The sequence below is a fragment of the Engraulis encrasicolus genome, chromosome 1, assembly GCF_034702125.1.
Source record: "Engraulis encrasicolus isolate BLACKSEA-1 chromosome 1, IST_EnEncr_1.0, whole genome shotgun sequence".
NCBI lineage: Eukaryota > Metazoa > Chordata > Actinopteri > Clupeiformes > Engraulidae > Engraulis > Engraulis encrasicolus.
The window spans coordinates 26,495,687-26,510,686 of NC_085857.1; the positions used below are offsets into that span (position 1 = coordinate 26,495,687).

The following is a 15,000-nucleotide window of genomic DNA, read 5'->3' on the forward strand; positions in this document are numbered from 1 at the left end:
ACATTACATTACATTGTATTGCATTACATTGCACTTAGCTGATGCTTATCCAAAGCAACTTGCAGTTGCTTTAAGTACAGAGTATTGGTTATAGTCCCAGAGCAGTGTTAGGTTAGGTGCCTTGCTCAAGGGCCACCTCAGCCATGGAGTGAGGTAGCGAGAGGAAGGGTGGGATTCAAACCCACAGCTCTCTGATCTAAATTCCATCTCCTTAAACATTAGGCCATGGTTAAAACGTTGTTGTTACTGGAACGAAAAACTCAAAAGTGGAAACCCCAATTTTGATCCTATCAGCCCAGGGTGGATCATTGCTATTGAGCAGTTAATCAGTGCGTTGGAAGGAAACTGTACCATGTTTACTTTTGTTATTTCTACTTGTACTTTGGACACCTCTGTTTGAGGTATGTGTAAAGGGTTGTTAAATTGTCTGTTGCAACACAGTTTCATCCCAACTCGTCAATTTTTGACTACCATTGACCAGACTGCATTTTTTTACGCAGTGTATATACCTCCCACAATTCATGTTGACTATGTGGCCTAAACCTAGACCTTTCCCTAACCCTAACCATTAGTGAAGTTATGCTGCCACAAGGGGTTCATTTTTACCCCAAGGGCTTAAAGGATAACTGCGGTATTTTCAACATTAAGCCTCATTTCCAAGTTGTCTGCAATGTTCTAGAACTCCCCTCACCGTTTTTTTTTTTATGTTTACTGCTGATGACTTGCCATTCTGAAGTAGGATGGGATGAATCAAAATTAGGCAAATAGCCGAGACAGCAGTGAACATCAAAAAAACAGTGAGGGGAGTTCTAGAACATTGCAGACAACTCGGAAATGAGGCTTAATGTTGAAAATACCGCAGTTATCCTTTAATTGCAGCCTGGTCAAAGGTAGTCAGAAATTGACAAGTTGGGATGATATACTGCGGTCTGTTGCTGTGTTGTTGTTTGTTTGTTTTTTCACTTCATGACCTTCTCCTCAAACCAGTCAACTGTTTTCCCCCTCATCTGCTACTGGGCTAACCGTCTCTCTCTCTCTCTCTCTCTCTCTCTCTCTCTCTCTCTCTCTCTCTCTCTCTCTCTCTCTCTCTCTCTCTCTCTCTCTCTCTCTCTCTCTCTCTCTCTCTCTCTCTCTCTCTCCCCCAACATCCACTTTCATTTTCACTGTCCCCACGATTGTCTGCCTCCTCCGTTTCCCTTTCCCACTGGCACTTTGCACATTTTAACTTCTAAGCACGAATAATAATACATATTTTCCACTCCGTCGTTTCCTGCTCTTTTAGCCTCTGTCTTTGACTCCTCATCATCCAACTTCCCCTGTGTCACTATCCTTTCCTTCTTCGACTGTCATGATGTTTTGATGCTAAGTGGTTATAACGATCTCTAATCTTTCTCTCTCTTTCTCTCCCTCTCTTTCTCTCTTTCTCTCTCGCTCTGGCTTGTGGACAGTTGATCGTAGCTGTAAGCTCTGAGTCATGTGGTAATGATGGGGTTAAGTTCATGCGATGATGAAAGGGGGAGGGGAGGGGTAGTCTGGACGTTGCGCTGCTGACACGAGGGAGATGGTTCCTCCCTTCATTTGCTGAATTTAGACCTATGCCTATGGCTGTATCCTGTAATGTGAACCGGTGAATGTGTTATAATAAACAAGCATTGAATCTCTCTCTCTCTCTCTCTCTCTCTCTCTCTCTCTCTCTCTCTCTCTCTCTCTCTCTCTCTCTCTCTCTCTCTCTTTCACCCCTGCCTCCATCCCCCCATCTTCACCTGATCTTCCTCTGTCTCCCTTCTCCCTTTTCCTCATCCTCCTATTCCATCCTCATCTCTCTCTCTCTCTCTCTCTCTCTCTCTCTCTCTCTCTCTCTCTCTCTCTCTCTCTCTCTCTCTCTCTCTCTCTCTCTCTCTCCCTCTCATCCTCCTATCCCCTCTTTCATCCCAATCCTCATACATACTGCACATCCCCCCATCTTCATCCTTCCATCCATCCATCCATCCATCATCACTGGCTTTCTTTATTATCCTTCCATTTCTTTTTTATACCTCCATTCCCTCATCTTCCTATCCGAAGGTGAGGTGGAGGAGTTGCAGTCTCTTTGGCTGACGGCCATATCTGACAGGGATGTGATACATGAGTGATATATAATATCTCTCTCTCTCTCTCTCTCTCTCTCTCTCTCTCTCTCTCTCTCTCTCTCTCTCTCTCTCTCATCCCTCCATCCCTATACAGTAGGTGATGAGAAGGAGAGAACTAGAGTCCCTCTGGCTAACAGGTATCTGCCACAACAAAGAAGAATGATCTCTAATATCTCTCTTTCTCTGCTTGTCTCTGCCTCTGTTTCTCCATCTCTCCATTCCTACAGCAATTGGAATCCCCCTGGCTGATGGATATCTATCTGCCACATCAAGAAAAAATCCAGATAATCTAAATAATAACCAAAAGTATAAATGAACGATATCTGATCTCTCTCTTTCTCTTCCCTCTCCCTGTCTGTCCTCTCTCTCTCTCTCTCTCTCTCTCTCTCTCTCTCTCTCTCTCTCTCTCTCTCTCTCTCTCTCTCTCTCTCTCTCTCTCTCTCCATCTCTTCATCCCCCCATCCCAACAGGTGAGATGGAGGAGATTGAGTCCGTCTCGCTGCCTCAATGAGAATATAAATGAGAATGTAGATAACGATAAGTATGAATAAATGATCTCCAATCTCTCTTTCTCCCTCTCTCTCTTTCTCCCCCCCCCTCCCCTCTCTCTCTCTCTCTCTCTCGCTTCATCTCTCCATCCCCCCATCCAAACAGGTGATATGGAGGAGATTGAGTCCGTCTCGCTGCCTCAATGAGAATATAAATGAGAATGTAGATAACGATAAATGATCTCCAATCTCTCTTTCTCCCTCTCTCCCCCCCCCCCCTCTCTCTCTCTCTCTCTCTCTCTCTCTCTCTCGCTTCATCTCTTCATCTCTCCATCCCCCCATCCCCCCAACAGGTGAGATGGAGGAGCTGGAGTCGCTCTGGCTGACGGGCATCTGCCACAACGAGAAGAACGAGGTGATGAGCTCCCAGCTGGACGTGGACAACATGGCGGGCGTCTTCTACATGCTGGCGGCGGCCATGGTGCTGTCCCTTCTCACCTTCATCGCCGAGCACCTCTTCTACTGGCAGCTGCGCTTCTGCTTCATGGGCACCTGCACCGGGAAACCCGGCGCCACCTTCTCTATCAGCAGGGTAAGACACACACACACACACACATTATATTATCCCATTGAGTCCTGCACACACATTATTACTTTGCACTTAGCTGACGCTTTCATTTATTCCAAGCGACTTACAACTATTATTTTCAGGGTATTGGTTACAGTCCCTGGAGCAATGTGGGGTTAGGTGCCTTGCTCAAGGGCACTTCAGCATGGATGGAGATGTAGGGAGAGGTCAAGGGGGATTCAAACTGGAAACCCCTAGATTGAAAGACCAACTCTCTAACCACTAGGCCACGGCTGCCCGCGCATATATGCTGCATTCAGGTTTTTGAGATTTGAGCTTGTTATATTCAAAATGTGGCTAAGTTAGAGCTGAATGAACACATTCTAATGGAAGACGAGGGTCCTAGCTTTTAAATGCTACTTATTTCATGTTTGTATGTGCATCGGAAGCTATCGGGAGATATTTAGGATTTAATAGGCAGAGGTCACCTTTACCCAAAAAGGGCTTAGGACAAAATGGGTTAAATTACAGTACATTACATTCCACTTGGCTGACGCTTTTTTATCCAAAGTGACTTACTTAGTTATTAGAAAACGAAGCCAATTAGAGCCCATTTGGATTGGAGCCAATTTTGGTCCCCTAGGGGAAATTCTTTCTCTGCATTTATCCCATTTGGACTAGTGAATCACATTGAAATACACACACTAGTCCGTAGCAGTGGGCTGCCAGCTGAGCGGCGCCCGGGGAGCAGTGTGGGGGTTAGGTGCCTTGCTCAAGGGCACTTCAGCCGTGGTCCAGTCGGGCATTGAACCGGGAACCCTTGGGTTGCCAACCCAGTGCTCTAACCACTGAGCCATGACTGCTCAAAGTTATTACATAGTTATTACTTACATAGTTATTATTCTCTATTGACAGGGTAACACACACACACACACACACACACACACACACACACACACACACACACACACACACACACACACACACACACACACACACACACACACACATTACATTACATTACATTGCATTCAGGGCTCTAAATGAACACCAGCCAACCAGCCAAATGCTGGTGAAATTTCAGTTGGGCTGATAGAGAAGACCAACTGACCACCCACTTTAATCCATTAGTGAGTGTATGTTTGGCTGGTAAGAACAAACATCTACTACCCATTGTGGCTAGTGATTAAAAAAGTTTAGAGCCCTGATTACGTTACATTACATTACATTATATGTGGCTGACATTACATTATACGTGGCTGACGCTTTTTATCCAAAGTGAGTGACAGTTATTATCAGTACACGCTATTGATTAAAGTCCCTGTAGCAATGAGGGGCTAAGGTGCCTTGCTCAGGGGCAGCACCTCAGCCATGGAGTGAGATAGAGAGTGGAAGAGATAGAGAGTGGATTCCAACCTGCAACCCTCTACACGCACCTTCATTGCAAGCACACATCACACACAAACACAGTGATGGAGGAAAAATGGATTCATTAGTTATGGGGGTTAGGTGCCTTGCTCAAGGGCACCTCAGCCGTGGAGTGAGATAGAGAGTTGAAGGGTGGGGTTCGAACCTGCTACCGTCTACACACGTGTTTATGGCAAGCACAAATACCACACACAGTGATGGGGGGGGGGGAATCATTAGTTACATCTACAGGGTTCCCACTGGTGCTTGAATTCCTTGAAAATGCTTGAATTTCAATTAAGTGTTTTCAAGGTTGTGAAAATGCTTGAATGTTTGGTGAAGTGCTTGAAAATGCTTGAAAATTCTGTCAAGTTAAACTCAGTAAGTCAAATAATAGAAATAAATTGTTCAGGTACATCAAAAAATCTGAGGGAGTGAGATATCAGATGGGATTTGTCATTCGACACCCTAAAATTGATTGTAATGCAGGAAATTGCATCTTAAAAACACAACATTTTCTGGGGGAGGACCCCACACCTCCTTCCCGTGACCTATTTAAAGGTGCTGGAAAACTGAAAATTTGGTGCTTGAAGGTGCTTTAAAAGTGCTTGAATTTGTTCATGAAAAAGCAGTGGGAACCCTGAATCTAGTGCCACATATTCTTGAAATGTGAAGCTGAAAACCCCAACTGGGAGACTCCAACTCCCATTGTCATTGCGACACAGCACTCCTCAGCACACCACAAAATTGCATTTATGTCTCATCCGTGGATGGGGACAGCCCCCAATGGCCCCCCAAGGGAGCAGTGGGGCGGGACGGTACCAAAGAGGTTGGATATATAATAAAGAGGAATCGAAACCCGCCTGCTTTATCTCCCTCTCATATACGATTCTCTGACGGTACCATACTCAGGGTACCTCAGTCATAGAAGAGGATGGGGGAGAGCACTGGTTGATTACTCCCCCCACCAACCTGGCGGGTCGGGAGTCGAACCGGCAACCTTTGGGCTAAAAGTCTGACGCCCTAATGGCTTACCCATGAGTGCCCTAATATGTGGCACTGGTTTGTCACTAATGAGTCCATTTTGCCCATCACTGCACACAGATACTCTATGTGTACTCATACACTACTGCTGTCCACGCTCACGTTCTACTGCCAGCTGCGCTTCTCCTGCTTCATGGGTCTGTTCTGGAAGACGCTATCATACACCGACCCACCCACACAACGACACACACACACACACACACACACACACACACACACACACACACACACACACACACACACACACACACACACACAGACACACACCACTGTTCACTCCCAAATCAGTTCTCTGAATCTATTCTAGAAGACACTAACATACACAAACGCATGCATGCAAACACACACACACACACACACACACACACACACACACACACACACACACACACACACACACACACACACACACACACACACACACACACACGCACACACACACCACTGTTCACTCTCGCAGCTGAGCACATCTTCTAATGTTGCAAGTAATTCTACCTTCATGGGAATATGTTCTAGAAGACACTAACATACACAGATGCATGCACGCAAACACACACACACACACACACACACACACACGCACACACACACACACACACACACACACACACACACACACACACACACACACACACACACACACAGAGCACCTGAAGTGAAGGGAAGAAGAGTTGTCCCACCCACATCAGATCCCATCTCTAGGGTACCAAACATCTACCACTGCATTCAAGCTCAATGCCATTGACAGTCAGACAGGACCCACACATCCCAAACAAGATTGACACGTTGTCAGTACTGTCAAGCCAAAGCTGTATGTTGAAACTGAGTTCCAACACTAATGCACCTGAACATAATACATGGGTCTACGTTTCCATGGGAGAACCAGATGGGGGTCCAGCTTTCTAACCCTACCCCAACCTCTCTCTCTCTCTCTGCTACTTTACTGTCAGCCCTTCACTTTCCGGTCAAATGAAGCCTCAAAAAGCCCCAAACAAATCAATTTAAAAAAAGAAGAAGAAAAAAAATTGAAACTCCCAAGAATTTACTAAAACGAATTACACCGCACTCGTGATTAAAAGGTGTCAAACAAAAATGAAAACTGTGAAAGAAAAATATCATTTTTGTTCTCCTTTTAGACTGAAAGCTTGACCATTAAAATATACTGTATATATTTTTTTTTGTGCAGGAATATGTGCAGACATTTTTCTTTCTCAAAACGTACAGGACTTTATAAAATGCTCACACATTCCTTGGGTAGTGAATTACATGACATAAAACTAAAGAGAAAAGACAAAGCCAGAGCAACACAGATGACATTTTTATTTAACTGCACACAGGGACTCAACTCATCTCTGTCAGAGTTCTCTGAATTAATATCACAGATCAGCTGCATTGTCTGCTTCAGTGCATCCCATCCTATATACTGTAGTATAGGAAATGAGTGAACAATTTGAATCTGCCCTAAGTCTTTATGTAGTACCACTGAGAGAGAAAGCCACAGAGTGTGTCAAGTCTAAGAAAATCTGTCAGTCATCCTTCTGCTTCTCCCTGACCTTGTCAGTCATTTGAATTCCTCGGTGGACAGGAAGTGAAAACATGTTGTGCATGAACAAGCAAGACTGTCCGAGAACGTTCTGGGAGTAATAGTTTTAAAAAGCAAGTGTGGATAATGGCCTCATCGAACCCTGTGTTGAAGTTGATTAATTAATGAATTAAAACACCACCACAGCATTGTTACGCAACCTCCCACGCGATGACAAGACAACAAGGCAAACCACCTCTTACCGTCTGTGTGTGTGTGTGTGTGTGTGTGTGTGTGTGTGTGTGTGTGTGTGTGTGTGTGTGTGTGTGTGTGTGTGTGTGTGTGTGTGTGTGTGTGTGTGTGTGTGTGTGTGTGTGTGTGTGTGTGTGTGTATTTGTGAGTCTGTTTGTGTGTGGGGGGGAGAGAGAGAGAGAGAGAGAGAGAGAGAGAGAGAGAGAGAGAGAGAGAGAGAGAGAGAGAGAGAGAGAGAGGGAGAATCTGCGTGTGTGCCTGGTGTCTGGCCTCAGTTTGGATTAGTGTCAGCTGAATTTGTGACGGTAACAGAAGAAGGGTTTTTAGGCATCTCGTAATCTTTAAACTTCCAGGAAAGTCCAGAGGCGAGATGAAGACACACGTCATTAGCAACAGCTGTGCTGAGGCTACAACAAATGTGTCAGAATAAAATGACCAAAAATAGCTACATTAATGCATTAATAAGTAGTCTTAATTCAACAAATAATGCAGCATATCAATTATGTGATAGTATGTTTTATATTAATTTCATGTTTAGTATTGCAATAAAGTGTAGTCATCAGAAGTAGCTTTGAACTTGAAATTCTTCGACGGTACAATCTTGATGACAAATATTACAGTGTATTCATTAGGGCTTTATAATAATTTCATAATTATTTAATGTCATATTTAACATTTGAACTAAATGTTAGTCATGAAAAACACCTTTAAAATTATTTGAAGGTGCGATCCTGATGACAACGCAAACCATTTAAATACAGTACCTGGGCCAGGAGGATCATCGATTTCCATTTTGAAAAAGAAAAAAGAAAAAAAGAAAGAAAAAGCCCCATTAAAGATTTAGCGAGCCCTAGACTCAGGGCCCCAGTGCACTTCAAAGGGCTGGAGACGAAGATGAAAGAGCTGAGCTGGTGTCTGCCAGTGTCTCAGGTTGTCAAGTGTGAGAGAGAGATGAGAGAGAGAGAGAGAGAGAGAGAGAGAGAGAGAGAGAGAGAGAGAGAGAGAGATGAGAGAGATGAGAGAGAGAGAGAGAGATGAGAGAGAGAGAGAGAGAGATGAGAGAGAGAGAGAGAGAGAGAGAGAGAGAGAGAGAGAGAGAGAGAGAGAGAGTGTGTGTGTGTGTGTGTGTGTGTGTGTGTGTGTGTGTGTGTGTGTGTGTGTGTGTGTGTGTGTGTGTGTGTGTGTGTGTGTGTGTGTGTGAGTGTGTGTGTGTGTGTGTGTGTGCGTGTGTGTGTCTGCGCGTTTGTGCGTGTGTGTGTGTTTGAGTGTGCGTGCCTGCATGCCTGCGTGTGTGCGTGTCTCAGGTTGCCAGGTGTGAGAGTAGACCGAGTAAGGAGTTGGGCTCCTATCTTTTTCTCCCTGACTGTTTTTACTGTAGTTAGTATATCAAGACCCAATGTAGCTGGTTGAGGTTTTAGTCCTGAAATGCACAAAAGCCAGTCGGATGGCAACAACAAGCATTTTTTTTGAGCAGAAGTTTTATGATAAAGTGTGTAGAGAGGGTGTGATGTGTCTGCTATGATGTGTCTGCTAGTGTGTCAGGTTGTCAAGTGTCAGAGCAGTCTGATGCCTTGTCCACACCAAGAGCTTCCTACTGGACGCTGCCTGGTTCTGGAGATAGCAGAAGAAGTTTCGCCTTGAATTTGCTGTATTCGCTCTGGACGTGACATTGACATGTTTGATTTAGCTGATCACATAACAGCTCTGGCTGGACAGCCTGGGACATAAGATTAGCTTGACTTTAATAGTTAAAATTCGCTCTGGTCGCTCAGTTCGCTTCGCCCCTGACGCGTTTAAAGTGCACGAGAATGTTCTTCGTTAATGTGCATCCATGGCTGCTTCAAATGCAGATATGCATATATAACTGGCAAAGTCCGTCATAGTGCTCCCCGTGACCCAAGTCAGCGTGGAGCGCGCATTTTCATATTTGAGGTTTATTCCTTCTCCGCTTAGGTTGTCCCTGAATGACAAAATTCTGGAGGATATTCTTTTCATCCGCTTGAATAAACAGTTTGGAATGTAGGCTGACCCATTTGCACTTCCGTCTTTCTTGGTTAATTAACGTCAGATATGGGAAGTAATCAGCTGACAGGAACGAAATTAACCGTTCTGGGAACAGTATTTTTTTGTTCTAACCGGTTTGGGAACGTCAATTTATTGGTGGAACTCATAAACAGAAACTTTATAATTCCGTTTCTGTTTGGAACGAACCGATCGGAAAAAGATATCGGTTCAAAGCCCTGGTTTACACCGCAAACCAACTTTCCGTTTCCCGAACGCTCAGAATTGTGGCAGAGTTTTGACTGTATGTTAGAGTGATTTATCTCTCCAGCGATGCAAATACTTTATCTGAATGTAATTTTACTGTGTGAATCCAGATCAGGCCAAATGCACCTGCCTGAGTTTTAGCCCTGAAATGCACAAAAGGCCACTTACAGGCCACTTATGTGACATAGGCCTACTGTAGATCTCAACAACAAATACATTTCTTTGAGTAAAAGTTTTCTTATAAACTTAAGTGTGTGATGGAGATGGAGAGGAAGACGAAAGTATGTAGGCTGGTCGGTCAGGTTGGCTAGTGTCTCAGGTTACCTAGTGTGAGCGCAGACTGACTGAGGGGTGTATTTCGCTTGTAGTCTAGTTATCAATATCCAGACCCAATGCAGCTGGTTGAGCTTTAGTCCTGAAATGCACAAAAACCCACTTAGATGGCAACAATACACATATTTCTTTGAGTAAAAGTTTTATGATAGATTAGATTAGTGTGTCTTGGCGGTAAAGATGAAATGGTGGTGTCTGCCAGTGTTAGAGAGAAGAGAGTCACTTAAATGAGTGCTTCCTTTCTTTTCATCTTACCTTACCCTGACAGCACCCCCCCCCCCCCTTCCCCCCCTCTCTATCTATCTATCTCTCTATCTATCTATCCATCTATCTATCTATCTATCTATCTATCTATCTATCTATTTATCTATCTATCTATCTATTTATCTATCTATGTATAAACACAGCTGAAAATGACCATCAAAGACAAAGCAAAATTGGGTTAAAAGAGAGTTACAAAGACGATGCTGGACATATTAAAACTGTGCTCTAAATGCACTTTGATAACATCAAGGAAATGATTTGTGAGTGGTGTCTAAAAAACTTGAATCAATGAAAAATAATAGTCTGGCGTATTTCCATACCCTACCCCATCTCTCTCTCTCTCTCTCCTCCACTTACTTCTTTGCCTGTCTAAATTCTAGACTGTGTTACAAAGCCATTAACGGCTAAAAATAAGCTAAAAGGAAAAGAAAAGCAGAAGGAAATAAAAGACATTAGTTTGAAAAAAGACGGACTGACTCATCAAGCAACCCCTACTTTTCCACAGGGTTTTTTTTTCTATTTAACCACATCATCCTTATTCGCTGGGGCACCCCTGAGGAATGCACACATACTGATTTAAGTGTCTTTGTGGGTAATTAAGTGTCTTTGTGGGTACTTGGGGGAATCCGCATACTAATTTAAATGTATGTGTGCATACATGGAGGAATACACACATACTGATTTGGAGGAACACACACATACTGATTTAAGTGTCTATGTGGGCACTTGGAGGAAATAGCATACTAATTTAAGTGTCTGTGTGGGTGCATGGGGAAATGCACACACTGATTTAAGTGTATGAGTGAGTATCGGTACTTTGTGATTAAGTGATGAAGTAGGTACTTCACGTTTCATACGGTCTCTTGTGGAAATAAGTGGGGAATTCTCATGTTGTAGTTCAGAATAGTGGGCAGAACTAAATAATAAGCTCGGCAATACAGCCACTTCAAGTCCATGGTCCTTTATGACAAAAGGGCAGTGATTGAATTGAGTGACATGCAACTCTGATAACATTCCTTGTAGGTAATGTGGGTAATGTTAACATTCCGTTTCCCCATGATGTGCGCCACACCATCTGAGGCACGCTGTAATTGTCATTGAAAGGTTAATTACCATAGCACTGCTTCACTTTGACATAATACAGTGCCTTTAGTAATGCACTATGACTCGGCCATTGCCAGTCTGTTTGTTTTACCTGTAAGGGGTTAACATTACCTACAGTATACTAATAATGGTGCTTTGTGTTTGTCAAGGTTTGTCAAGTTAAGCTTCAGTCAGGTATTGATCTAGACCAGTGGTTTTCAAAGTGGGGGCTGTAAGGAGGTGCTAGGTGGGCCGTGGCAGGTTGGCAGGAAGTGCATAGCATAACAAATTAAATCTTTCAATGAATTAAATAACGAATGTATACCAAAACAAACCAAAAAAATAAGCTTAACAATATTCCCATTAGTTAGGATCAGCATTATATTGCATCTCTGAACATTGTACTGACTAACGGACCTAGGCTATGGTTGTGAAATCGTATGCACAAAAATATTGTGGCACAACCCATTAAACGGGGGCCTTGGCTGGAATATGCCAGCATATGGGGGGGGGCTTGCCATGGTAAAGTTTGGGAACCCCTGATCTAGACTATAATTATCATGACATTGGCATTAAATTTAGCCTCGCGCACCATCCTACGTACTTCCGCCAAGAGACTTTATTCCGCACTACGTCTGATAACTGTTTTCTGTGGAGCAATATTGAGCGGTAGGATTTGGCCCGTGTTCTGACAAACAGTCCTGCATTGTAATTTTATCCTATGGTAGGATGCTCTGTCCGACATGTCTGTTAAACGGTCCTACATCGCCAAAGATAGATGTCAGACATGTTTGTTCAACAACTTATCCTGATTTTTCCGAAAATTTCCTTCCTGCTTCCTGCAATTGCGTCAGATCAAACAACCTCCAGACCATGAATACGAAGTGAAATGGTAGTATTATGGGATGGTCAGGACCAGGCTACATTAGATTATCATCACATGGGTGTTACACTGCTCATGGCTGCCCTCGATGTGTCTTTGTCCATGTTGCATGGAATGTCTCCTCCTTACATTTACATTACAATTTTAACGATAAAAAGACAGCTAATCTTATGGTCATGTGACGCAGTTTGGCGAAAACCAATTGGAATGTTCATATCAACGAATGTCCCAGGCTGTCAAGCCAGAGCCGTTATGTGATTAGCTAAACCAAAAATGTCAATGCCGCGTCCAGAGCGAATACAGCGAATTCAAGGCGAAACTTCTTCTGCTACCTCCACTACCACCTACCAGGCAGCGTAGTTCGCTCTTGGTCTGAACGAGGCATGAGGCTTGCACTGTGCCTTAATCCCCTGTGTTACACTTGGGATTATTGCAAGGCGGAAACACGTGATGTGGCCAGACATGAGGTGGATGTTGTAAAAGGAACATTTTTTGTCACCACCATTTTTTGTGCACGTTTGGGTGTGTGTGTATGCATGCGTGCGTGCGTGCGTGCGTGCGTGCGTGCGTGCGTGCTTGCGTGCGTGCGTGTGTGCGTACATGCGTGTGCGTGCGCGTGTGTGTGAAAGTGAAGTGAAGTGAAAGCCCATTGGGAAACTCCAACTCCCATTTGTCATTGTGACACAGCACTCCACAGCACACAAGTGAACACTGCACACTGCACACAACGAAATTGCATTTATGCCTCACCCGTGCAAGGGGGCAGCCCTCAGTGGCGCCCCATGGGGAGCAGTGCGGTGGGACGGTACCATGCTCAGGGTACCTCAGTCATGGAGGAGGATGGGGGAGAGCACTGGTAGATTACTCCCCCCACCAACCTGGCGGGTCGGGAGTCGAACCGGCAACCTCTGGGATGCAAGTCTGACGCCCTAATCGCTCACCCATGCGCGTGCTGTGTGTGTGTGTGTACTACACCAACCTACCTTCAGGAGGCCGCTGCTATTGGAGCACACCCACATAATAGGGGCCCTCGCTCCATGTGGAGCCCAAATCCTGGACCCCACATGTTTTGACCCCTTTTGCTGGGGTAGTTTTGTTGTTACTGGTGAAAGTAAAAGTGTAAAAACATTTCCCCACTGACAGGTTAGGGATTGTGTTGGTTTGGGCACAGTTTAGCATTTTGCTAAATATTGTTAATATGAAGTTAAAATGAATGGAAGGGCCCCACAAAGATAGTAAGGGCCCCACAAAGATATCAAGGGGTGTGTGTGTGTGTGTGTGTGCGTGTGTGTGTGTGTGTGTGTGTGTGTGTGTGTGTGTGTGTGTGTGTGTGTGTGTGTGTGTGTGTGTGTGTGTGTGTGTGTGTGTGTGTGTGATGATGATGATGATGATGATAGCTGTAATTCTCTATTTAGCGGTGGGATGATGATGATGATGATGACGATGTTGTTGATGATGATGATGACGATGTTGTTGATGATACCGATGACAACGATGATGATGATGATGATGATGGTGTAATTCTCTATGTAGCGGTGGGCGTGGGCCCATTAAAGACTATGTAGTCAGCAGCGGTGGGAGATATAACAAGGAGCCTTTTTAGCCTCCACTGTTGCTTTTAATTAGAAGCCCCGATTTTGGGTAATTGGGTCTGTGTATGTGAGGGCTACCCTGTGTGTGTGTGCGTGTGTGTGTGTGCGTGTGTGTGTGTGCATTTGTGTGTGTGGGTGTGCGTGTGTGCGTGCTAGCGTGTATCAGAGGTTGCGCTAGACTTTTTCACAGTCCGTCATTTTGACGGACAGGGTCGAAAAAAATCCGTCATCGGCTATTTTTTTAAATTTGTCATCTTCTTTCTCAATGTGTGGGTCGCGACCCACACCGGGAACAACACATGCGCAATTGCGGTAAATTGAGAGTAAACAGTGAATACACTCTCTTTCACTCGACATTCATTCTCCAACTTTCAGGATAGAGTCCATTTTGCTGTCCACTTTCTCTCTCTGCCCCTCTCATTGCACTGTTAAAAAGCTGCAGATATCTCTCACTGACGTGCGTCTGATTTAGTGTTCAGCGCTATGGTCACCATAAGCACTTTTCTTTTTTAAAAGACGCGTGCAGAGCTGTCAGTCACTCGTTTTGCTCTGATTAATGCACCGATTGTAATACAAAGGCGCAGTGTTAAATAATATTCACGTTGGGCCTCACATGCACGATGGAAAGGAAAGCCGTCTTGAAGCAGAAAGCCCAGGCAGGCGACAAAGGCACTGAAGCCTAAAACAGGAAGACGACCAGATTTCGCAAAACTTTGTTGAAAAAAGCCAGCGACGGTAAAGGGAGCCACTCTATATGTAGCCCCATCGGCTAGATATGTTGGCTCTGGGAGCGCGGTAAAGTTGTCTGAAATAAAAATAATAATAATGGGTGAACCATATCGAAATGAGAGAGGTTAGCCGTTTCTGGCAATGTTTGTCAAGTTGTAAGTTGCATTGCCTGAAAATATTTAGGCTCTTGAATATCCGTCATTTTTATTATTTAGTTAATGTCCTGAAGCCGTTTTAGACCAGCGTTGCCTTTGAGTGAAAGTTCTGGCTAGCACGCATGCCATTCTGTTTATGTTTCAATCGAGGAGTTATGAAACAATGCTTTTATGAAGGGCGATAAAGGGACAACTTCGTCATTGGCAGAAAATCAGATAGTCGGTAAATGTAGTAGGCCTAGGTCTACAAATAGTTCTGAATCTTAAATTAATCGAAGTCACA

The 15,000-nt window shown here is 44.3% G+C and overlaps 1 protein-coding gene across 1 annotated transcript in view; it reads left to right on the forward strand.

Annotated features, from left to right (window-relative positions):
* grin2bb (glutamate receptor, ionotropic, N-methyl D-aspartate 2B, genome duplicate b) overlaps positions 1–15,000 on the forward strand; it is a 330,977-nt gene that overhangs the window by 301,409 nt on the left and 14,568 nt on the right. The window contains exon 16 of the mRNA XM_063199452.1: positions 2,971–3,209. Coding sequence (XP_063055522.1) covers positions 2,971–3,209 — 239 coding nt within the window. The remainder of the gene's footprint in view (positions 1–2,970; positions 3,210–15,000) is intronic.